The 27,038-nt window shown below is 40.2% G+C and overlaps 1 protein-coding gene across 3 annotated transcripts in view; it reads right to left on the bottom strand.

Moving 5' to 3' along the window:
• Positions 1–242: 242 nt before the first annotated feature.
• Positions 243–27,038, bottom strand: part of LOC107738740 (transmembrane protein 189) — a 34,835-nt gene continuing 8,039 nt past the window's right edge. Inside the window, exons 1-7 of one of the 3 annotated variants that reach the window (XM_016550567.1) lie at positions 19,283–19,330; positions 17,572–17,789; positions 15,151–15,270; positions 14,874–14,965; positions 6,614–6,758; positions 5,385–5,597; positions 243–1,761 (exon numbers count right to left, since the gene is read on the bottom strand). In XM_016550567.1, coding sequence (XP_016406053.1) covers positions 1,640–1,761; positions 5,385–5,597; positions 6,614–6,758; positions 14,874–14,965; positions 15,151–15,270; positions 17,572–17,629 — 750 coding nt within the window. In that variant the 5' untranslated portion in view covers positions 17,630–17,789; positions 19,283–19,330 and the 3' untranslated portion in view covers positions 243–1,639. Of the gene's footprint in view, positions 1,762–5,384; positions 5,598–6,613; positions 6,759–14,873; positions 14,966–15,150; positions 15,271–17,184; positions 17,393–17,571; positions 17,790–19,282; positions 19,331–27,038 lie in introns of those variants that run through there. The other 2 variants (XM_016550565.1, XM_016550566.1) reach the window with 2 other exon arrangements.

The following is a 27,038-nucleotide window of genomic DNA, read 5'->3' on the forward strand; positions in this document are numbered from 1 at the left end:
ACATTTTCTACTGGAGTAGAACAAAGCGTTAAGACGCTTGTGACGCATTGTTAAATCACCTCAAAGTACCCTGCAGATTTCCGACGCAATTATCTTTGCAAAGCTTTGTAATTGTTTTAGTTTCATTTTAACAAAGAGAACGAAATTATTGCTTCTAACTTTTACATGTAATGAGCAGCAACATTTAAAAATCACTCAAGTTACAAATTAAAAAAACAATAAATAATCAAATGTTATTTATTAGATATTTATTAAATCATACAGTTAATAAAAACGTCGGTTTAAGGCAGACTAGCAGCGAGCATTAGCTGCGAGATGTAAAATAAGAACAAATAAATACAAGGCTGAAAGTTATATTGTACTATGATTTAAAAAAAAAAAAAAAAGCAAGACAATGAAACCCAAATTGTGGAGCTGCAGCTGTTGAAAGAGAACGTGAAACAATCCATACTGAAACACTTTATAAAACCCTTATTCTCTCCATTTATCAGTACAGCGCAAATGGAGAGACAAAAACCCATAGGAAATTCATAGTTTTTTAGGGCTCATGATGAAAATCCGTAAGTGTGCATGTGTAAATATGCGTGAGAGAGAAAACAGGGAGTGTATTTGGCTGTTTTTCACTTTAGTTTTGCATGAGAAATACCATTGGTCAAATAAAGGGCAAAAATCATTCAATAATAATAAAAAAAAACATGATTCTCTTAAAGCTTGGTAACTCAGATTCAAATTGACCTTTTTCTAAAGTGACCTTTTGCTAGTACAACCTTTGCTAAACCGTTGTACCACAGGATACAGCAGGAGGACATCACTAGCTAGACTGCTAATACTACTCCAAATATCAAGCCCCAGTAAGCTGATTAGAAATAAGTGTAATGGGTTTGTACTTAAGGCCAACATGAGCTCAATAAGAAACATTCAGGGACAACATTCAGTTGGGTCAACTGATCACGGACCACGCTGGTTGGCCAACAAAACCCTTTCCCTGCGTTTTGAGAAATGGATCCTCCATGCGTTCTTCGGTCCAAACTAAGGGAGGGTTTTAACACTGCCGAGATGCTTTTGTGAAACTGGAGAGTGTCTGAGATAGCGATAAATCTTTTTTTTGCCGTTTCTGGAATCAAATCCACTTTTAATTGCTTCTCTCATTCCATGCACAGCTATGACAACCATGCTGGGAAAATCACAACATGGTTTCGGTCCTCTGGAGAGCCCAACCTCCAGAAAACATACATTTTACACACCGAAACGAAAAAGCACATGGAGATTGAGGAAATGATTGTGAGAGGAACAGTGTCTCTCATCATTATCTCAACAGTTTGAAACCACCGTTTTGAACTTGATCTTGTCTTTGTATTATTTCGTTGCGTGTGGACATCTACAAAACAGAGGAGGAAGCCAGCAGAGGAGGAACAGGTGATGGCTTGTGTGTAGCAGACCTGTGACAGGGAAAGGCCCCAGCAGTAAGAGTGCTCTGTGGTTCTGTGCTGTGGAGAAGACTGTTTAGGGGAGATGGAGGGACACAGGAACATTACAGGAGAGAGGTTTTGGGATACAGAGGTAAGGCCCATATTCGGTTTCTGTTCCCCCTTAACAGGGGGAAAGATGGATGAGGGAGGGGTTCAGTCCTGTTTCCTGGTCACTCAGTTTTCTTGGCCCAGGCCATGTCATCACTGCGTGGTCTCTGACCCGTCAATCTCTCGATCAACCACTCCAATGTCCGCCAAAAACCCACTCTGTCCAGTGGGTAGTTCAACCACCCTGAGGGAGAGAATGATAGAGAAAGTGAAGCAGGGTGTCAGGCACCAATGTTTATGAAGGGACATCAATGACAGCGGCTCACTTAGTGCCGTAGGCGAGATAAGACACGACCAAAAGAGAGAAAAAAAAACACTTTTTGACTTCTAAGTAGTTATTAATATGAGTGCAAGACTAGATAATCGAGTGGTACAGATTAGCAGCAAAGACAGGATTTAAAATTGGACATACATGTGTGTGTACTAATTTTATTGAAATAATAAAAATATAAAAAATAATATTATTCAGCAAGAATGTATTCAATTGATCAAAAGCAACAGTTAAGATTTCTATTTCAAATAAATTGTTTTTTAAACTTTCTATTCATCAAATCCTGAAAAAAATGCATCATGGTTTCCACAAAATTAAGCAGCACTATTGTTTTCAGCTGTGATTATGATGAAAAATGTTTCTTGAGCAACAAATCAGCATATCAGAATGATTTTGCAATGATCATGTGACACTGAAGACCGAAATAAATTCTGTTTTACCGTCAGAGGAAATAAAATAACCCAAACCTAAACTTCTAAATAGTAGTGTATATAATTAGAAAACATTACAACACAAATTAAATTTCAAGATTAAACAGGGATAAACTTCACATCATCACATTTTAATTAATGTATTATCAATAAATTGTAATACATGTAAAACAGTATTTTTTTTCCTGTTGATGTTTCATTAATTTTGTATGTAAAACAGTCATAAAACAATCATGCCAGAGTACTTTGAAACAGGAGTAACACTGAAAAAGGAACAAAGAAAAGGTGAAGCACACAGGCTTGATGTGTAAAACCAACCATACAAATTCATTCCTCTCGCAGAATTACACACTTTTCTGAAAACTCACCAGCGAGAGAAAAGAGAAATGCAGCAGAACAGTGAGAGGGCAAGGCAAGCAAAAAAGGAGAGAGCAAGGACAAAAGAGCAAGACAGGAAGAAAGAGGGGAAGGCACAGAGAACAACATCAAGAAGCGGTGAGACACAGAAGCTCCTGGATGGTGACTCCCAGGGGATGGACAGAAGATCAGGCGCTAGCAGTAGAGTAATGTACACACTTACTGCTATAAATATGTAGCAGCACCCCACCCCCAGCCCGCCTCAACTCTACTAGTACACACACACACACACACACACACTTCTGTTGTGCTCACAGACATGCATTCCATTGGGTTTTGACAAGAAAACCATTTCAACCATACACGTTTAGACGTTTAACACACAAAAACGTGCAGGACAAAGTTCAAAGCTGTGACGCACGATATATCGTCCAGGCCGAATAATGAGGCATCTGGCCATTTTGAGATTATCGGTTGAAAATCATGTACACTTGAGGAATTAACAGAAGTTCCAAATTCTATTTACAGTTTTCTTCAATGGATATAAATGCATTTATTATTTAAATGTGAAAATGTAATCATGAGAATGTTTTCTTCTCATTTCAACAAGTTGTGTATAAGTCATTTGCTATCACTGAATTGTAATACAGATATTAGTATCGGCCACTAGCCTCTAGATATTGTTATTGGCCAATGAACAACCTATATTGGTCAGCCATTATTTTAAATTTCACACACATTTGCTAAAAACCTAAAAAAGATCATAAAGATGGAAACCATTTGAATGTATTAATGCAATAAAGACTCACAAACTTTGTGCCTCAAACATGAAAACAAAAGTCTCAAAAATTACCATGATACGACTGTACAACATTCTTTGGACATGCACTACAGTAGTAGACTAGATGATATATCAAATATTACACTTTCTAATATAAATCTCTTTTTTTTTTTGCTACAGTATTAAAGGGTGATTGTTTCCTATCAAAGGAATGACCAACTAGAATCAAAATACAATGGTTAAAAATTCAGTTAAAAATCAAGCCATTTTCACACAGCAATATAGAAACATCGATAATAAACATCAATATTTTTTAGTACAAATCTACATATACACAAATAAGGTTTGTTCTCACAGGTCAAGCAATAACAGTTGAGCATCCGTTTACCATATTTCAAATACTCTATGTACTGTATGCAATGTCTCTTCAGAAGAAGACAGATTTCATTTATAATCTTCTTCCGAAGCGTCAAAGTTTTGGTGGAATGGACTTTAAATGGAGGGACAGATTTCATTAAAAATATCTTCATTCCTGTTTTGAAGATGAAGAAAATCTTATGGGTTTGGAACAACATGAGGGTGAGTAATTGATGATGGTTTTTTATTTTCAGGCAAACTATCCCTTTAACAGCCAAATAACAAAAACACATTAAAATGATCCTGATATTCACAAAAACTTTGATATATTGCCCACCCCTATGTGCAAGTACAATGGTATTCTTTGAAGTACCACGTAAATTCCTTGGTAATTGTATAAGAACATGCTAATCATTCAGTACCAATGGTATTTCCACCTGACACCATTATAGTACCATGGTACCACCTCAGTACTGTTTTCAGCGCCCCCGATTATGACATCACATGGTCATCCATTGACCTTGTATGTCTGTATATAAGCACCACACAGTTCCTCGGTCACGTCTGTGTCAGCTGCGTGTGTGTGTGTGTGTGTGTGTTTATACCCTCTCTCAACAGTGACCCTTTTGGTGCAGGAAGAGAGCAGAACAGCTCATCATGTTTGTTTGATTTTTCATCTTTATCAAACCCACACCACCCCCACCCCCCTCGAGCAAGCCTATTTGTTAGCACTGACAGCAGGTTAGCATTAAATATACATGGAGGTTGTCAGCCACTGGCACACTCAAAGGCGGGCCCCGGCCCCTGGGGACTCGGGCAGGGAGGGTGGAGGAGCAGGGCTCACGCAGAGAGAGACTCCCAAGCATGCGCGTTTGTGTATGTGTGCGAGAGAGAGAGACCCTTTCCTCTCCCTTCATCAGTGTCTCCCAGTGGGATCAGGGAGCAGCAGTGGAAAGGAAAGAGGGAGGGTCAAAAGGACCGGTCTGTGCTCTGGAGCATGCATGCACACACACATCTGTCGTACGCTGGGGAGCAGGGTGACGCACAAGCATCCTCGCTCCCCTCTCTCCCAGAGACGCATGTCGCATACTGAGTGCTCGAGCTATCATGGGAGTTTAATGCCTTCACACACACAGCTGACTTTAAAAAAGTTATTTTAACCCACTCTTCACAGCTATTGGCGATGCAGGCCACGCTCCGTGGAAGAATCCTTGCCAGATACTGTAGGTTACCATGATCAACTACATAAAAGACTCTGAGGAAGTTCACCTACCTCATCTGAATCCGATCCAGTAGTATTATTGTTGTAAAGATGCCTACGGGACTCTGGGTATATTTAAAGGTATAGTTCACCCAAAAACATAATTTACTCACCCTAGTGTTGTTCCAAACCTCTGTGACTTTGAAGAATACTTCCACCGTTTTCGTCAATAAGAGTCAATGACATCTATTGTTGTTTTATACAACATTTTCAAATATCTCTTTTTATGTTTTGACTACATGAGGGTGAGTAAATCATTACAGAATTTTCATATTTTTGGGTGAACTATGCTTCTAAGACAACACTAACACAAGGCTTCCACCTCATCAAGTGAAGCACAAGTGTGTACCTGTGGTGATGCAGTAGTACGTCTCATGTGGCGACACATGATGGATCCGGTGGTGTTTCCGTGGCAGCACTAGGTGGCAGTCCTGCAGTAGTGTGACCCAGCATGGCAGGCCGAAGTAGGAGTGGGACCACTTGTGGATCTGATTAGTCATGGTTACAAAAACCGCCAATGCAAAAACAAAACATTCCCAGGGGTAGGACTCTGCAAGGGCATCTGGGAAAGAGAGATAGTGAGGTGTATGGAGAGATAAAGGAGCAATGGCAAAAGGTGGAGAGAGAGAGAGAGAGAGAAAATGATATGCAAATTAATACGACATGCCCTAACCATGTAGTAAAATACTAGCCTTACCCTTTACCATGAGAAACATCAAATTAAATTGACCTTTTAATTGAATTCATGGAATTTTATCCATTTTGGAACATTCTGTCACCATTTACTTTCATGTTTTTTAAACAAGAATGATTGGAAACCATAACTGGGATGGGATGGATGCTGTTGCGCTCCAAAAAATGGAAAAAAGGACCATTAAGGTGGTCTACACAACTTGTGTTTGAAGTATTCGAAGTCTTATGAATTCATATGATAGTTTTGTGTAATAAACAAAACAGAATTTTAAATTACTTCAAGGAAAATTAAAGCAATTGAGTCGTTCCTCTAAATTTCTCCTCATGATATAAGGAGGAAACAACGTCATGCAGGTTTGGAATAACATAAGCACAAGTAAAGGATGACAATTTTCATTTCCTCCATCATAACCAACATTGTCTCACAGGAATATAAAATCACTACACAAAACCACTCAACATGGATTTTGCATACAATCTTTTTGTGAACGTTTTGAAAAATAAAGAAAAAGAAAATGATCCTAAAATATGGAACATTTAAGCACTCTAGGACATTCTGCTAAATTTCCCCTCTTGTGTTATAAGGAGGAAAGAAAAAGTCATACAGTTTTGGAATAATGTGAGCATGAGTAAAGGATGACAATTTTCATTTTGTGGCTGAGCTGTTCCTGTAACCCATGCAGAGCAAAAATGGAACTGAAAATGTTTTACCCTTTTCAAACAATATTCTCGTTTGTCGATTTCCCAATTTTTAGGTATTTTAAGATGAATACCGGCAGCTCCAGGACAAGGAGTCGCACTCAGGTCACACTCATTGGCTCTAAAATTGTCACGCTGACTCACTCTCACGACACACTGGAACAGTGAGTGGATGTGTGTGTGTACCTGGTGGGTAGGAGAGGAATTTATAGGCCATGTGGGCCAGAGGCAGGATGGTGATCATGCAGTTGTCTCCATTAGTCTCTATGAAGTCATGCCGTGTGATAGCCGTCGGATCAATGTGGTGCTCCCGGAACGGGCGAATAAATGCCTGAATGGAAAGAGAGAGGTAAAGAGAGATGGGGGGAGCAGGGAAAGGGAGGTTAAGGTTCAATTGAAAAACGGGAAGGGTGTCTAGGGCTGTGATTTAGATCCATTACCCTGTGGTAATGAATGGGTACGTCTATGATAAAGAGTGCAGGGTCAAACTAGAAGCTACTGTTGTGTTACAGTTAGAGACTCTAGTTAGAGCAAGCTGTAAGAACACTGGATGTGCATTTTAAGGTGAGAAATAAAAAATAAAAAAAGAAGAGGAGGTTAATCTAAAATATTCAGTACAGAAACCAGAAACATCCTCTGGTTGAAGTTCCCTACTGATAATGAGCTGTAAGCCCACAGAAAATCTGTGTGCAGAACTCTTCAGAAAGTTCTACACATTTGACACCCTTGCATGTTTTTTAAATAAATATTTTAGCTCATTTGATCATTCTTTCAGCTACTGTACCAATAAGAATGGGTCACAATGGTCAATTGACTAGTTGATTACTAGGGTCGACTGAATTCATTTTTATATCTTTAGCAATAGCTCTTTATTTAGCATGTTGTACTTAAGCGGTTAAAAAGTTTGCAGAGTAAAAACCTTCTGGAAAAGTTATACCTTTAAAATTGGATCTCCATTAACACACCACTGTTACAGCCAAATGCATTTTTGAGAATTTCGCCACAAGTTGCATTTTTAAGATGGCATGTCCAGTAAAAAATAGTCCAACATTTAAAACTGCTGTGCCATTTCACTGAAATCGTCTAGACCTCTAGATGAAAGCAAGAACGTGCCTTGTGTAAGAAAAACAGAGACAGGTGAAGCCAAACCAGCATACTAATTTATTATACATACTTCTAGTTAAGAAAGATCAGTCAACCAGGTGTTCAACCCACTGTGCGACTAGTCAATTAAAAAAATATATGCCAGTAAGAGTGTAGCCACCACAGTTTTACCACAAAAACCAGCACTGAAAATGCGAAAAGGCAGATTTCGCCCCGATCTGGCTGTAAGACAGGGCTGGGTGGGGTTAGATGTTGACTGATAGACTCAAATTGGCGCGTTAGCGGTAACGTTACTAGGTCCTAAATGAAAGATGACGCATGCGGCATGAGCTACACGTTACGGAGCGGAGAGATAACCTGGCATTAAACAGCACTTCCCCACGGCTCAGATCCAGCATCATGAAAAAGCATAACCCAGCAGCACCTGTCACTCACGCCCAGGAGTGCTGCTTTGAGACGGGCACCTGTCTGCGACCGCGCGGGTGTCGCAAAATGAAAGGGAGTAAGAGAAAGGATCGTATAAGCACAAAGGAAAATACAAGAATGAAGATAATTTATTTTCCACATAAAAAGGAGGAATCGTTTGGAGCCACATTACCATAGCGTTTCAGAGACGGAGCGCGGGGGGAAAAATGTCATTATCGCGTGTTTGTGGGCTGAACTCAATCACACCTATATCTGAGAGCGCGTGGCGACACTCTGCTGGAGCAGAGAAAACTATCTGTTGATATTTCGACAATTATGTTCCCTCCTGTTCTCCTCGTTTCCTTTCCGTCTCTCTGTGCGCGAGATTAAAAGAGCGCTAAGCCCCAGACAGCACACGGCGTGCATGTCGACTCACCGGCACGCTGCGGCAAACCTGTGCCTCACCGCCGCTAATCCCACACCGTTTAACGGCCTGCCTCGCCTCGCTTCACCCGCCTTCTGCCTAATCACGACTCACATCTTCGGATTGCCCTAGCAACCCAGCCGAAGACCGGAGCCCGTCCTCCCCCACCCTTAACCCAGAGCGCACATGAGAGATCAATTTCATTCCTCTTGCCTTTTTTCCTCCTCCCTACGCTCTTTGCTCTTAAGTGCCTGTTTAATCACGGTCAGGTCCGAGGGTGTTTTGGGCCCTGGATAAGTTTTGACATGTCCTGACATTTGTGCTTTTTTCAGTTGCTAATAAACATTTTAATGGCTAAGTTTAGTAGCACCATAATCAGCACAAACTGGGCTACAATAATATGTGGGCAGCATGTATGTATGTGATTGTGTTTTTGAGAAAACAACGTTTATGCGTGCTTAGTGAAAAACTAAAATTTTAAAGTCACTGAAATAAGGCCATAAAACACATACAGAACATTTGTTCACAAGACTATTGAGAACTGATCTTGAAGTCTAGAGTTTTTGCTTCAAAATTATGTGAAAATCATCTTACTCATTCACAGAAAACAATATATTGATTTAAATTTTCTAAGACACTTTTTGTGTAGAAAAGGTATATGCGAGCAGGCGTGAATGTTCATGTTCATCATTCAAATCTGTAAGTGGTGCCGCCGGCGCCACCGTCGACCCCATGTTTATTAGTTTCGTTTTTTTTATTTTAATTTTGTTTACAAGAAATAAAGAAATGTATCTATTTTTTGTTTGTAGTTTATTTAGAATATATATAAATATCACATCAATCACATCATTTGTGCATCCATAAGACACGGGTATAACACATTCAAAATATTTACACCAGAGCAGATATTCATGAACAGAAGCTTAGTTACATTCATAAACACAAGCATGCTTTGTATGTAGGCCTATACAATCCAAAAACTATAGTTATAAACATATATGGCTATATTCGTGAACAGAGAATATCCTATCACAGTAAAGTTTTGACTAATCATTCTTACTGACATTAGGCTAGTAACATTATAACTCATATTACTTTTATATCGTATTTCTGTCTGTTATAGAACATAAAAAAAAACATCCTGGCATCGTGACATTTAGATGCTGTGAATGAAACTTCATAATGTTTCACTTGATTATACATTTAATCAGGAATTATAGTTTGGGGAAAGTCTAACTAGTAAAATGTGTACAAGTTATGTGAAAACTAATACAAGTAGGTTAATAAAAAAAGACTTACTCATGTTTATTATCACTGCTGGATCAAGCCGCTGCATTGTTTTTTCCTGAGGTAATCTAACGCTTCTTGTGGTGAATTCTGTCTTATTCCTTTCAGCGCGACGCGAACAGTAAAACTTGAGGTCTTGCTGCTTTGTTTGCTGTGATGTGGGCGTTTACACGCCGCGCGCTTCACGTGGATGATTATAATATCTATAGGGCGCTCAGCGCGTGGGCGTGGTCGCATTAGATATAATGAAGGGAGCCGTGAAAGACTGGACATCGCGTTGGTTTCATATGATTACTTTATCACAGAATATTTGCTTTCGATAAGACTTGCTTAGTTTAAAAGTAGACATGTGAAGCTTTCTATAAATATATCTCTCATGTCTCTTTGTTGAGTATTTGCTGAGTTACAGTTCATTTTAATGACGCGTTTCTAAATAAAGATCACGCAGACCAAGGCGGCAGACATCGCACCATGTTTGTTTTCTTTATTTTATACAGAAAGTTTGCACAAAGTTTTGTTGTTATTATGTGTGTATACAAATAAAAGTAGACCATTTACAGATTCGATTGATGTATTGCTCTTATCTGTAAGATCAAAACTGAAAGTGTAATTTAAGTTCTTTTCGGTGTTATCAGGAGAAGATGCCACAAAACGCGTATCCGCGTTAGTCGACCCCAAAGGGTTAATGATTCTCCCTCAAGTTGGTGCTTCTTGTTTGAACATGTGGACAAAAAGCCATATATATATCGGTCCAGTAAGTGCCGCCTTTAATCTGCTGGTTAAGGGTCTTAAAGCGCGGCGTTCTGGATGTCTGTAAATTCCCTCGCTTTTTTTGAAGTTCGATCACTCCCAGGTGGCGGATCCTAATTATCCTCGACAGCAGAAGGATCGGCAGTGGCTGCAGAGCCGGGTGGAAACCCCTTCACGGTGGGGCGGTGTGGCCGAGCCGTTTAACAGCACAGATGGACGATGATGAAAGCGAGAGAACGCGGGCCCCTCGGCCTGACCCACAGCGGGAGCTGGACGGGCCGTTCAGATCACCTGCTCTCTACAATCCTGCTCTCGGCCTCAAAATATTGGCAATATAGGACAACTCAGTGCCTCAATGACCAGCATGTAAACACGGCCCCCTTTATAGAAGCAGAGCATAAGAAGTGGGCAGTATGACCAAAACCACGGTACATCGGTTTGGTACCATAATGGACAATATTTGAGAAACTTAAATGATCAATTACACGGCTCTCAGAAATGCTTGATTATGATTGGTCAGTCGGGACAGTCTTAGGTCAGTTATTCCCTGAACATGAATGGTATTTAATGGCCGCTCATTCAGGTATTTGAGGCCAGTGCTACGGTTGTTTGATTCAGATTTTTTTTGGAAGCTATTGGAGAACAAGCAATCGGAAACGATTCCGATTAGCCCATAGATAAGCAGTGAACACGCTAAAAACGCTCATTGAAGGACATGCATTTAACGCATGGCTGGAGCAAGAGCATAACATGTCTAAACTGCATGTGCACAGTTCAGTTTAATGATGAAGTTTACTTTAACTTTATGCCGTTGCACAGAATGTACAAAGCAAACTGTACCCTGAAATAACCACATCATTAAAAGGGTCATATGATGCGATTTAAATTTTTCCTTTCTCTTTGGAGTGTTACAAGCTCTTGGTGCATAAAGAAGGTCTGTAAAGTTGCAAAGACTAAAGTCTCAAATCCAAAGTGATATTCTTTATAAAAGTTAAGTCAACCATGCCTACCTAAAACGGCTCGTTTTAACACGCCCCCACATGTCTACGACACGATGTGGGCAGATTTGCATTACACCGCCCAAATGTTCACGCAAAGAAAGAAGGCATAACTTTTATTATATATTCCGTAATTATGTCCCCACTGGATGCAACAAATGCCTAGTTTATATTAGGTTTTAATGTTTTTGTCTCGTCGCTCCGGGCGGGACAAGGCATCACAGTATGGTAAGGGGAGTAACATTTCCGTCACACGCTTGAGGTATTCGGCCAATAATAAGAAATAAGAGCGCATTAAGTTGTATTCATTATTATAGCAACAGTAGTGTTTGTATGGCGTGCTTTGAGTGCAACACTTGTCCAATACATAGTGTAAGAAATTATAGTCTGCCTCGACCAAACTTCCACTCCAATTAAACTATTCTCCTTTCTCTACAAAGAGCTTAATTATCATAGAGATAATTCTGCTGCAATAAACATCTTCATCGAGATCTTCATCGTCTTCATCATTTTTCTTACAATAGGCAACTCAATATTTGTCAGTAGCCTACTGTACATTTTGGACAAGTTCGACATGCAAGACCGCAGACTGAAAGTGCAACAATGAACACCACTGAAATGTAAGAATCAAGTATATGCGTACATGTGCAGCGAATTCCCCTGATGGAACCGATTCCAACTTTTGGAATCGACTCTCGATTCCCAAAGCCTCGAAACGGATTCTTTTTGGAATTGATTCCCAGCGATTAACCAGCACTTCTTTCACGTGTCGTGTATCACACCACGAACATGCTCTCTCATTTCTTTCTTTTTACTGTAAAATGAAACCAAAGTATTTAATTGTAGGCCTATAGTAATATTGTTGAAGTGTTCGTCTTGATGCTAGAACGATTGTTTTGTGCAATAGATTATAAAATAATAAACAGGCAAGATTTTAAAATGGTTACTTCTCAAATCAATATTTCCTATCCCAATTATTATTTATATGGTGAAAAGCGGTGTAATAAGTGATACATCTGTCCATTTTTACACTATACATTTTAATGCTAAAACAGACAGATTTTTAAAAATTTAAACTACAGGTGCATCTCAATAAATTAGAATGTCGTGGAAAAGTTCATTTATTTCAGTAATTCAACTCAAATTGTGAAACTCGTGTATTAAATAAATTCAATGCACACAGACTGAAGTAGTTAATACATAAAATTAGATGAACTCCTTTTCATTTTTCTGTATTTAACACTAGATTATTGAGAAAAATATATAAATATATCACATCAAATCATGTCAAGGTATAAATGCTACAGCAGACTAATTGGAGTTGGCACAGTATAAAGCGTCATACCGCCAGAGCCGGCGCCAGCGCAGCACTGATGAGGGGGCAGCTGAGTAAACAAAAGGGGGCGATGACGTAGCACAAAGTAAAAAAATAAATAAATAAAATAAAATTGTGGCCCATTCATGTATTTGTCGGACAGTAAACAAACCTGCCCGCTAACGTTACTATTAGAATACTGGGTTCACACATATAGTGTTTTGGTCTGACATCCTGGAAATAATATGTCTCAGGCAGCAGATTTACCACAAATACAGACAAGTGATACCACCACAATGACCAGAAATACTGAATGAAACAAGCTTATTGCGACCGATTCCCTGACATAACACATTCATTGCGACCCATTTAACAGATGCATCCTTTTAAGTTAGAACAACTTGAACAGCAACAAACAATAACAATACAGCGAAATAATCAACTAACAACGACCATCTAGCCCTCTATTAAACATTAAAGAATTCTTTCATCATACCTTTAGCTTACTAAGTAGTGCTGCATTCTTAGTTGAACCGCTTGCGCAGAAAGTTTGTGTGTCAGATGTAACAATTAAAATGCGACTTTGTGAAACGGACTGCCCTAAATTATTGCTATATAGTAGCATCATATTAATGCTAGAAAGCCTATGCATTTTGGTGAAAGCCGATGCCCCCTCACGCCCCCCCGTGCCGCCGGCCCTGCATACCGCCCAGTCCTATAGGTTGCCATCTCTATAGAGCACATATCAGCCAGAGAACAATAGGAAAGATTGGTGTTACTCAAAGGACAGGCCTCAAACTGTGAAAATTTCATGACTGCACTCATTGTCAAGTGCATACTGATCACTGCTAAACCTGTATACTTGTCATTTCTTTTTGCTGTAATCAAATTAAACAGTCCATATTTCCAGAAGTTTCCTAATAATTGGCACACGGGACCGGATTTAGCTTAGGTTAGCCATTTTTCTACTGCCAGTCTATACCCATTTAACAGATGCATCCTTTTAAGTTAGAACAACTTGAACAGCAACAAACAATAACAATACAGCGAAATAATCAACTAACAACGACCATCTAGCCCTCTATTAAACATTAAAGAATTCTTTCATCATACCTTTAGCTTACTAAGTAGTGCTGCATTCTTAGTTGAACCGCTTGCGCAGAAAGTTTGTGTGTCAGATGTAACAATTAAAATGCGACTTTGTGAAACGGACTGTCCTAAATTGTTGCTATAGTAGCATCATATTAATGCTAGAAAGCCTATGCATTTTGGTGAAAGCCGATGCCCCCTCACGCCCCCCCGTGCCGCCGGCCCTGCATACCGCCCAGTCCTATAGGTTGCCATCTCTATAGAGCACATATCAGCCAGAGAACAATAGGAAAGATTGGTGTTACTCAAAGGACAGGCCTCAAACTGTGAAAATTTCATGACTGCACTCATTGTCAAGTGCATACTGATCACTGCTAAACCTGTATACTTGTCATTTCTTTTTGCTGTAATCAAATTAAACAGTCCATATTTCCAGAAGTTTCCTAATAATTGGCACACGGGACCGGATTTAGCTTAGGTTAGCCATTTTTCTACTGCCAGTCTATTGCCCCCTTTCACATAATAGCACAATGACCCCTGTCAGCACAAAAACACATAAATGCTCCCAGATTCATGGCCCCTACTTGTCCGACACAGAAAGCAAGTGTCGGCTGCTTTTTAATTGGACAGCGAGGGGGTGACCTTTTCTCTGATTGGGCAAGGAGAGTGCGACCGTACTATGCATTAATGCAACCCTCCTGAGTATTCCCAGCACCCTTTGGGGTTGAGAGTGGGTGGGGTTAAGATGTGGCGCTCCAGGAAAGCGGGAAGGGCTGAACTCCCCAGGGTGGAGATGGCATTTCACACTCGCCGTTTTTTGAGCCTGGTAAACCACAACAGGCCAATAGAGCAAAAGCTGATATGAAAATTAAACAGGGTAATTTGTTAAAATCAAACAAGATACTACACTTAGAGATCACACTGTGCATATGAGTGTGTGGGAAATGCATGTGTGCCAGAAAGATGATGCCATTGTACCTAAATGTGCCCACACGCCTACAGCCAATCACATTCATATAGTATAGAGACAGTTATGCCATACATACTGAACTATGCATAGGCCTTGGTCCTTACCTTCCCAATTACTGGGATGTCCACTGAACCCCATGTATCGGCTCCCCAATGTACCATCCCAGAGGCAAAATCTGCTGTCACAATACCAGTCACTTTGAGAGAAAGAAAGAAGCTGTTAAATTCAGTCAGTACTGAAATAAAAGTGACCATGAGACCATGACATGGAAAAAAAGTGCACTACAACCAATGGTTTCTGTGGAGATAATGACAGCAGAACTTTATTACTTTAAAACAAAGGAAAGACATGAACAGAAAGGTCACAAAGAATAAGACTTACCAATGCCAAAGATGATTTTGTAGATGTGCACTGTGGAGAAGTTGAGGAAGAGGAAGGAGAGGTTTATAACAAAGAGCGAGAGGCACAGAATCACACAGATCCACTCCTGCAGCCGCTTTCCTACAGGGACAACAAACACATAAAAGGCACATTAGTGCATATTTTATTAGCACTAAAAAAACAAAAAAGGGTAAAACAATAATATATAAAAAAAACACAGATTAAAAAAAAAATCTTATTTGAACAACTAGTAGACCAACTATGAATTTGGAGTCTGATGATAATTTGTCTATCATTTAATTTCCTGGCTTAAATACTGTAAATTGACCTAATTTACTTATTGGACCAATACCAACAGCACTAAGAAATAAAAGAAGAGAAATAAATAAAAATAAAATAAATATTCAAAAGAAGAACAGGGGGAAAAAAAATAACCAACACAACAAACATTTTGAGATACAACAGAAGGGGAAAAAGACACTCTTTTGAAATTGTACAGACAGAGGAAAAAAATAATAGATAACTACCTTGTTGACTAGTCAGTAATTGGATGAATAATCGACCACAATGACTCATCAAATGTAAATGCAAAAAAATAAAATTTTTTTAAAAAAAAAATAAGAAGAGCTCAAAGTGCCATCTTTTGAATGTTATTAATTCTCCTTAGTAACCATATATTTAACTACAGTGTCCACTGCGAGGTCACAGACAGCAGCGAACCGACATCTCTCAAAAGCAGAAAAGGTCATCGGGGTCAGCGGACAGGAGACGAGCCGAACGTGTGTAACCGTGTGTGTGTGTCCCATTATCTCGTGTGCTCAGGAGTAATCGATTAGACTAGGACAAGTTGTAGGCAGAGGCGAGGGTCAGGATCTCTTGCGATGGCGCGTTTGCCTGACACAGCTAAACGTCCCAGGTCAGGGCAGAGGGCACTGATGGAGGGGCCACAACGGGCACTGTTCAGACCACCATGACAGCGGCGTGGCACGGCGGGCGGCAGTGGAGGATGATTAAAGTGCTAATGCATTATTCACAACAGAGTAGAGAATTAGTCTATATGGACACCGACCACATCTACATGTCCCCATCTCTCCTCAGCCTACATTCAATCTCCATTTTTAAAAACTTGCATATTCAGTTTTAAACCACATTCGACCACGTCCGAGTCTTTCATTCTTTCACTGTGACTCTTTCTTCTCGTTCCATCTCTCTCCTTTGCTCTCCTGTTGGGCGGATGTGGGCACGGAGAAGCGCAGTGGACTCAGCTCTTTTGAAAATTTAATGCCATTAGAGGAGCGTCCTGAGTGGATTGGGAATGTGAGGAGGTTGAGAAGAAGATATTGATGACTGCTATTTATAGCGCCTCAGTGGGCCAGCCAACACCGTATGCCTGAACGATGGACCACGATTCTTATAATGCACTCACAAGTCTGTGTTATATTTCGTGCAGTTATGAGAGCACCAACCTATGGAATCCTTAACCTAACAGCTTGTAAGTGCTTGTGTGCAGTGTAAAATTGTTTACTGGATTAGTGTGAAAGCGGTCTTTTGAATTCGGTTGCACACCAACCAAATCCTGGGTCTGAGCTAAAACAAACCATCGTACAATCTGTGGCTGCAGTGAACTGCCATTGATTACGTATATTATGCTTTGTTGTCCTCAAAGACTTTTTTAATGGATCACATTTTTTTGCATATTTTATTGCAGCCATTGCAGACAATCCAATAGAAATAGGTTTTGTTTTGCCATTATTTAACAGTAAGCAGTAGACACAAACATTCGAAAAAAGACTAGAAAGACTCAACGATTTGTACTGTATATACATATCTCTATAAAAGGTTCTTTAATTGTACTTGCAATAAAATTAATAAAATTGCAAGCTCACAGCTTGGATAAATGATGACTTCATTTTTATTTTACATCCACGTATGAACATAAAACAAACAAAAAACACCTGTTTCTATATACCAGTAAATATATAAGGGAACAGATGATCCAGGGTCAGCTGATGTTGTTATAGAGCACATACTCACTTTCTGATGGCGCAATAAATTGTGAAGTTGGACTAAATGTGGTAGCACAACAGGAAGTGGAGGGATGAGAAAGTCCAGGTGCAGCACATCCAGGTGTAGGACCATGAAATAAAATTAGACATAGTGCTCTTTTCTTTACAACAATATCACAGCAGCCCCAAACATGGTCTCGAAATCTGAACGAGGTTTGCATGAAAGCGCTTTTACAGTCATTCTTTTCTGTAGAGGAACAATATTATAGCTCTTTTGACAGAATATCATGGAAAGGAAAAGTGGGAAAATATCTACCGCTTGTCAACACTTCACATGACACCATCTCTGAGAACTTCCAAAATTATTCAGAGACAGAAACCTGAAATAAAAAAACAATTAAAAAAAAACATTTACCCACTCCAGCACTTGCGTCCTCTCTTTCCTGACTTTTTTCTTTCTCACACACAGACATGTGCGTACACACTCTCTCGAAGCAGTGGGGCCGCTGTCAGGTGATCAGCGTCAGTCCTTGGATCCTCCCGCTCCCCGGTGAGGGCAGAAACTAGGCCAGGCCTCGACAGAGCCGCCGTCGCCGTGCGCAGCCAGGAACACCGTCCCCCTGTCCACGGGACCTGAACGGCGCGCCCATTAACACAGTATTCTTTCACTGTGACTCTTTCTTCTCGTTCCATCTCTCTCCTTTGCTCTCCTGTTGGGCGGATGTGGGCACGGAGAAGCGCAGTGGACTCAGCTCTTTTGAAAATTTAATGCCATTAGAGGAGCGTCCTGAGTGGATTGGGAATGTGAGGAGGTTGAGAAGAAGATATTGATGACTGCTATTTATAGCGCCTCAGTGGGCCAGCCAACACCGTATGCCTGAACGATGGACCACGATTCTTATAATGCACTCACAAGTCTGTGTTATATTTCGTGCAGTTATGAGAGCACCAACCTATGGAATCCTTAACCTAACAGCTTGTAAGTGCTTGTGTGCAGTGTAAAATTGTTTACTGGATTAGTGTGAAAGCGGTCTTTTGAATTCGGTTGCACACCAACCAAATCCTGGGTCTGAGCTAAAACAAACCATCGTACAATCTGTGGCTGCAGTGAACTGCCATTGATTACGTATATTATGCTTTGTTGTCCTCAAAGACTTTTTTAATGGATCACATTTTTTTGCATATTTTATTGCAGCCATTGCAGACAATCCAATAGAAATAGGTTTTGTTTTGCCATTATTTAACAGTAAGCAGTAGACACAAACATTCGAAAAAAGACTAGAAAGACTCAACGATTTGTACTGTATATACATATCTCTATAAAAGGTTCTTTAATTGTACTTGCAATAAAATTAATAAAATTGCAAGCTCACAGCTTGGATAAATGATGACTTCATTTTTATTTTACATCCACGTATGAACATAAAACAAACAAAAAACACCTGTTTCTATATACCAGTAAATATATAAGGGAACAGATGATCCAGGGTCAGCTGATGTTGTTATAGAGCACATACTCACTTTCTGATGGCGCAATAAATTGTGAAGTTGGACTAAATGTGGTAGCACAACAGGAAGTGGAGGGATGAGAAAGTCCAGGTGCAGCACATCCAGGTGTAGGACCATGAAATAAAATTAGACATAGTGCTCTTTTCTTTACAACAATATCACAGCAGCCCCAAACATGGTCTCGAAATCTGAACGAGGTTTGCATGAAAGCGCTTTTACAGTCATTCTTTTCTGTAGAGGAACAATATTATAGCTCTTTTGACAGAATATCATGGAAAGGAAAAGTGGGAAAATATCTACCGCTTGTCAACACTTCACATGACACCATCTCTGAGAACTTCCAAAATTATTCAGAGACAGAAACCTGAAATAAAAAAACAATTAAAAAAAAACATTTACCCACTCCAGCACTTGCGTCCTCTCTTTCCTGACTTTTTTCTTTCTCACACACAGACATGTGCGTACACACTCTCTCGAAGCAGTGGGGCCGCTGTCAGGTGATCAGCGTCAGTCCTTGGATCCTCCCGCTCCCCGGTGAGGGCAGAAACTAGGCCAGGCCTCGACAGAGCCGCCGTCGCCGTGCGCAGCCAGGAACACCGTCCCCCTGTCCACGGGACCTGAACGGCGCGCTCATTAATACAGTCCTGACAACAACGTGCTCCCCTGCAACCCCCTGCACCATCGCTCACACCCGCAGCCCCCTTTCCCGCTCGCTGGCGTGGGGAATTAACCTGGGAGGGGCGGGGGGGAGGGTAGGGGGTGCTAATAGGCTGAAATTAATCAACGACGCCTGATACGACGCAGAGGGGCGGCTGGAGTGCCAAACAACGTCCGTGAATGCTAATGGCGTTCTTGCTCTCTCGCTCTGACATAATGTGTGCAAGTTTCTGCGGCAGGCTATAATACGCCGTCGTCCATCCTCGAGTTTCGTCGCGCTTCACCTGCTGATGCATGTAAGCACGGTTACACAGCTTGAGGCAAAAAACCTAGTGAATCTTTCCTGTGTAAGCCATTTTGTTCAACGTCACACTTCTGTAAATGTAAAAAATGATAGTTCAGAGGGATCATTCACCCAAATATAATCATGTACTCATCTTCATGTCATTCCAAAACTGTATGACTTACTTTCTTCTGTTGAAAACAAAACGTGAATATAATTACAGTAAGTGAATAGGACTGTAAGGCTCCAAAAAACAAACAAACAATTAAATGGATAGTTTCAGTTCCCACTATAGACCTTATGTAGCTCCGCCCCTTTTCAGTGTTGCTCAAGTTGTCTTCGGTCTACCAGTTGTATTTTCACAGTGTGAAGGTAAGCTCATACATTTTAAAATCTTCCCAGTCTGCTGTCATTTGTTAAGACATCCGATTCAAACATTACAATGCACATAAGCTTTGTTAACTCTACAATAAGTAAATCCACTTCACTAGCTAATTACTCTTCAACGGTGATTCTATAGAGCAAACCACAAAAACGGAAGTTCAAAGACAAAAATCTAAAGATTGCACTTGTTTCTCTGATGCATGGTATGAGCGAAAATTACTATGTAAACCAATAGGACCCGAAATGGTTTGTTAGCCAAAATTCGTCCAAATGTTTTCTTTTATGTTCCACAGAAAAAATATGCATACAGCATGAAATAACATGACTATCCCTTTAAAAGTACAATAAAAGTCATAAAATATTAAGTGCATGTTTTCTGAAGAAATACAATAGAATTGTGTGACGAACAAACCAAAATTTAAGTTGTTATCCACTACAAATATGGATATCTGTGCTAGCTCATAAAAAGAGCAGGGAATGAAATGAGATCTTTTCAATGAATCAGCTGATCCAGTTCACAAAATTGGTCTTGAATCAAAATGATTCATTCTTGAATCAGACTGATTCAGTTCTCAGATTAGGCTCACAGATTAAAAAATCTGGTTGCAGCAGAATTCAGTAAACAGTCTTTAAATCCACTTATGATACTTTACAATCTTTTCAGCGCTTAAACTCTCCACCTCATTCAATGGAATTACATAGAAAAAGAGGAACCTATAACATTACTGCAAACGTCCTGTTTTGCGTCCTCCTGAAAGTCAAACAAGTTTTGGAAAGACTTAACAAACGAAGGCAGTTTTCATTTTTAGATGAACTAATCCTGTAATAAATGAGGATAGAAAAACTTTTACAGCTCTAACAAGCTGATGGGACGTCTGATAGAACGCTTAGATCCCATGCCGAGTCGGGGTAAGTTCAGATGAAAAGGGGTGGGGTGCGGGGGGGGCGGTTTATCACCTGTCACGCTAGCAGAAGTCAGCGAGTGTGAACAGTATGTGTTGTTTGTGCTGCGGAGAGATGGGTGTTTTTTCGGTCTCTATCCTCGACGAACAAAGGGCTCTTTTCTTCAGCAGGCTCTCCTGATGGGGCTGTGGTGGTGCGCGGGCCCCTCTGTTCTCAGCGCAGCCGCGGCACTGAAAGAACGGCTCTCACCTCCTCCGGAGAGGCAGACAAAAAGCAACTCAGAATAGCTGCCTTTCAGAGGGCCGGCCACGCCACATAGTCCTGCCAACATGCCATGACTGAGCCATTCTCTACCACCCCCCCCCAAAAAACAATGCCAAGGGGGCCAGGAAAATGAACCTCATATTAGCACACACAATTATATTTAGCGGGATACATAATGGCACAGACGCACACACACATTGTCCCCTTGCCAGCTCTCTGTAGGCCTGTCTTCAGAGGGGACTTTGGGAAAGAAGGGAGAGACAGGAAAAGTGGGTCATACATGGCGAGAGGAAGAGAAAGAGTGTGAGAGAGAGGGAGGTAGAATTCCCCTGATCAGGACAAATGGATCAGTCACAGGCCTTGTTGCTTTCATCTGTTCTCAGTGGACAACTCAACCTGGGACACACACGCTAACACATGTACCCAGACACACTCGAACACACACTTTGTGCCATACAATGCTCTATGTTATTTTAAAAAAACAGCTAAGTATGTGAGGACTGATAGACAGTTTTTTTTGTTACAAAAGAGAGACAAAAACATTTTGGACTGGGTGAACAAAAAAGTTCACCACTAGGGACAAAAGTTGATTACTAGGGATGTGAATCATAAAAAAAGAACAATTGTGACTCTCAATCCTTAAAGATAAACAACTATTTTAGTACTTTTAAGGAATCAAATAATTCTGTTCTGTAATTCTGTTCTTTAGGTCAGTGAGCCACTCCGAACAACTGAGTGAGGCATTAGATTGATTCAAACGAATAACCGAGGCTGTTTTGTGAGTCTTCTTGACCAATTCATGAAATGACTGACTACTGTTTACAAATCAGACAACACAAAAGAAATATAAAGTAGGAGTCTATTTATTGACTTTGTATGATTTCCCAGTGACCCGTTTTCTTTTGTTGCACTCAATTTAGATAATAAACTAACAACACAGCATTTCTTTTGTGGTGAAACTAGATTACATAGTACAATGTTCAGAAAACATACACTACTGTTCAAAAAATGTTTTGTAGGACATTAATACTTTTATCCAGTAAGGATGCATTAAATTGATCAGAAGTGACAGTAAAGATGTATCATGTTAAAAAAATACATTTTGAACTTTTATTCATCAAAGAATCTTGAAAAAAAAATTAAGCAGCACAACTGTTTTTGTCATTATTTAATAATAGAAAATGTTTCTTGAGCATCAAATCAGCATATTAATGATTTCTGAAGGATCATGTGACACTGAAGATTGGAATAATAGCTGCTAAAAATCAGCTTTGCCATTGCCACTTTTGAAAGGTTATATATATATATATATATGTGTGTATATATGTATATGATTTCCTATAACAAAATCATTAAAAATATATTTTTGCTAAAAAAGGAACTGGTTCTCGGTTCCCATTCCTTCTAGTTACCCCCATTTTTAAAGAGAGAGATAGGTAGACACATTTATACGTTTCTGTGTGTGTACACAGTCAGACCGACCCTGATAAGGGCCACAGATGACAGGTTTAGGAAAGAGCGACCCCTGAGACCACCCCCCCCCACACACACACGCTACCTTTTAATATCTCCAAATCTCCAGAGTGACGAGCGCTGAAGGTCACGGCGAGAGGTTGTACGAAACGTGTCGTCCCGTAAACTCAAAATCATGTTTCTCACATCTTTACGTTACGAACTAGAATCCGAACCTCTGACCTCGGGAATGCAAAGAGTTAAGCAGGTTTATGGCCTTTAGATTGAAATTCATTAACAAGGGAGAGAGGGATTAAAATGCAGAGAGTGGATTTTAAATATTGAAAATTCACAGCGGAGCCACTTCACCGAGAACTCCACACTAAATACAGTGCTGATTGAGGACGGCGCGGGAAGGGCCGCGTTCAGAAATGGAATTTAGATAATAGTAATTATACGGCTCACCCACTGTCCCTGTCCCCAACTGCCACAAACCACCTGAATTCACACAGAAAGCTGATGGAGAACTCCATCAAATATTAATAACAGGCTGTGTGGTTCCAGTCCAAATGTATTTGGGTGCCCTGGTACGCTTCTATGTGCGTGTAGGCATGCAAAAGAGACAATTTTCTGTGTGCGCCATTAACATCCTGCCGCATTTATTCCCCCCCCGTCTTCCCGTCCCAAAAACGCTCGAGTGTGTGTGCGTTTGAGTGAGTGAATCCGGTTTTGTATCATGTATACAGCTGAGGTCCTAATGCATTTAGCTGCCCTGGTGTGTGTATAATTGAGAAGCCCAGCAGGAGAGGTTGCAGGTAGCCAGGTTCCCCTCCTCCTCGTCTCTCCGTCTCCCTCTCTTTTCTTCTCTCCCTCTTTCCCCTCGAGAGCCCACTTGGCTTTCGTTTACGCTGCCAGTGTGCAGTTCATGCTGGACAGAGTGGCGCAGTGAAAACCAGAGCAACACTATATGTTTTGCGTCACATAGCGAGTACCTGATTCTGCTGCGGCCCGGGTCACAAGACCATCTCAGGTGTATGGCCAAGAGCTAGCCGTTCAGAACCTTGAACCTGTGACCTTTTGACCCCAGGGTCAGCGTACGAGAGCCAAGAGCACTCGGCAGGCATGACGGGGTCAACTTGGTGTGAGTTTGACGGGAAGGCAGGATAAATTATACAGCAGGTCAGACTCCATTGAGTAAGGGGACTCTAATGCACATGTAGAAAGAAAAGAAAAGCATTAAAGAATGGGCTCTGGTGCTGCCAGGGGGCAGTGTTGGCCTGGCAGTGGGTCAGGCTTAATACGATTACATGGCTAAGCAACTTTAAGTGTTTGATTGGGCTGAATGAACTTCAAGAGGAACCGAGTTAGAAATGCAATAGTTCTGCAGTCAGAAAGTGACTATGAGATTAGAGTAACTGCGCACCCAGAGGTGTTCGGCTCGCTAAATCAGTGAAAGCTGCATCCAGCAGCTTTAGCAAGAAAAACTGCGGTCATCAGACCGCACAGACCATTAGCTGGAGTCTGCAGTTTGCCACAAGAGAGGACAGAATCTGCAAGAACCGGAGTGTAATTTAACAACCGACACTCAGGATAGTCTGAAAAGTTTTGCTACTTCTTGGAAAAAAATATTTTGTAGTAGTACATAAATGTTATGTATCACCACAAAGATTCCTGTTCTTTCAAACCTGTATGATTTTCTTTCTTCTGTGGAACACAAGAGACATTTAGCAGACTGTGAAGTTTTGCTTTTCCATACAGTGAAAGTGAATTGCGAGCATGGGTTTGCATCATTAAAGCAGTGTGTCAAGATCACAACAAACCATATTTAAATATTCAAACGCACAAATGGAATTTCAGAGCTGTGGCAGAGAAACACTGGTCTATGATAAAGCTATTGTATGGCTTCAGAAGACTTAAGTACAGTGCAAAAGTCCTGTCATAGTGCTTTTTTGAAGTCCCTAGTCACCATATAAAAAGAAAGTCTGAACATTCTGCTAAACATCTCCTTACAGTATGTGTTTCATAGAAGAAAGCCATACAAATACAGATGTTTCATATTTTGGCTTCTGTAACAAAATCTGCACAGGAAGGTGCATAGGTACATAGGAATGAACAGAGAGTCCTGTACAACTTCTTATAATACAAATGAAACTTTTGCTCTTGTCATACACTACTGTTCAAAAGTTTGAAGCAGTAGGATTTTTTTGGTTACATTTTATTTTAAGGGGTCCTTGTTACAGTGTAATTATACATTTAAGTACTGAGTGATATTAATTAACTACATGTAACTACATACGGTTAGGGTTTGGCTTAGGGTTACTTGCATGTAATTATGCATAATTTATTGTCATTACAATAGTAAGTACAAGTAACATGGACACCTTAAAGTGTTACCGTTTTTATTCATGCTTTTTTGTTAATTAGAAACAGTAATATTGTGAAATATTATTACAATTTAAAACAACTGTTTTCTGGTTTAATATATTTAAAAGTATAATTTATTCCTTTGATGGCAAAGCTGAATTTTCAGCATCATTGCTCCAGTCTTCAGTGTCACATGATCCTTCAGAAATCATTGTAATATGCTGATTTGGTATATAAGAAACAATTTTTATTATTAACAACTTTGCTGCTTTTTTTTTCAGGATTCTTTGATGCTGAAAAAACATCATGTATTTGAAAAATAAATCTTGTCATTTTTGATAAATTAAAACATACTTGCTCAATAAGTATTATTTAAAAAAACAGATTACTGATCAAAAACTTCTGAATGATGTATGGAGTATATGTTCATTCATTCATTCGTCAAGGCAGTCTTCTCATTCAGTTTTCATTGCACAGTTAATCAGTATATTTTTATAATGCACTCTAAAAAAAGTGATCAAAATCGAACCAATAGATTTACAACCTATTAGAAGCACATACTCATACTGTACAAGGAGGTGTTCATCAGTGAGATGGGAGATGGATTGTGGGTGTGTTTGGATGTGTTGTATAGTATGTGGTGCAGTGCAGCAGGACTGTAGGCAGGGTTATGCTCGGTGTCAAGCAGACGTGTCTGGTGTCTTATTCTACTCCGTGGCCCGGTCTCTTCTCTGTGCTGTAACACACATCCCTGGCCCTGCGCCACAGACCGGAGAATTTGCCTACAAGGCAGCAAGCCGAAAGATCAACTGCTTCCTTTTGGCTCAGGCTCTTTTGTAACTTTTATTTCTTCTTACATGGAAATGTTGCAGCGTCTCTGTTGCTAGCTTACTATTAACAGATAACGGGTGCAGAACAATGAAAATATACTTTACTGTGGCTGACGCATAAAGACTTCTAACTCACTCTGCATTTTGGAAACAGTTGCGCTGCTTAATATTTTTCAGCATTCTTTGATGAATAGAAAGTGCAAAAGAAATATTTAGTAACATTATAAATGTCTTTACTGACACTTTTGATAAATCTGAAGCATCGTTGCTGAATGAAAGTAAGAATTTTCTTAAAAATATATATATATATAAAAAAAAAAAAAAGAAAAAAAAAAGATCCTTATCACAGATCCTTAAGAGTGATGATGTCTTACGGTCACCGTCATTCTCTGGTGCACTAGAAGGCAGTAATGGGTTGTTGTGCACGAGAGGCTGGGCATACAGCATATGCAGTCGTGGTACGAGGGATGCTGGCGGGCTGTGAACTCTTTGCTCCTCCACAGTCTCCGTAACTTCTGTGGGGTCCAGCAGCAAAGACGCCTCTCTGAAGACATGAAACAAACAATATATTAGTTTAACGTTAGAGAACCCCTTATTGCAATTACAACCATCCCAAAGTGACACTCAGACTACCTCTCATCTGCAATCACTCTCAAGGCAGGGTCCGCAGAAAGGATGCCAAATACTTCCAACATGTCATTCAGTTTGAAACTGTCCCAGTCCTCATACACCTGCCAATTACAGAGGATGGCTGAGTTACATGGCTGTCTGTGTAGGTGGGGAACAATTCAATGGAGCGAACCATCATATTATTGCAAGAAAATTATAATGTTAACATGTGCCTGCTCAAGACAACTTGATTTTAGTGTTAGTCTAAAAAGTACGCATTAAAAATGACAATCTATGAAAAAAACAATTTAATTGAGAGTGTGTCAAGATGATGGTTTAAGATGAAGGAACAATTAAACCTTAACAAGACAGGCTGGGCCCTTTTCTCCAGGCAAAGGGAAGTTGAGGTCCAGACTGGATGTGCAGTGCGCCGAAGATGAGTCGTGGCTGGGAGCTTCTGTCTCCTGACGCTTCGGCTCAGTGTTGCCATGAGACTCTGCAGAGCTCTGAGTTCCTGTCGAGACAAACGTAAATCATTGTTAAAGGGGTCATATGATGCGATTTGATGTGAACTTTGGAGTGTTACAAGCTCTTGGTGCATAAAGAAGATCTGTAAAGTTGCAAAGA

This window comes from Sinocyclocheilus rhinocerous, unplaced genomic scaffold (genome assembly GCF_001515625.1).
Source record: "Sinocyclocheilus rhinocerous isolate Xijiao unplaced genomic scaffold, SAMN03320098_v1.1 scaffold1938, whole genome shotgun sequence".
Classification (NCBI taxonomy): Eukaryota; Metazoa; Chordata; class Actinopteri; order Cypriniformes; family Cyprinidae; genus Sinocyclocheilus; species Sinocyclocheilus rhinocerous.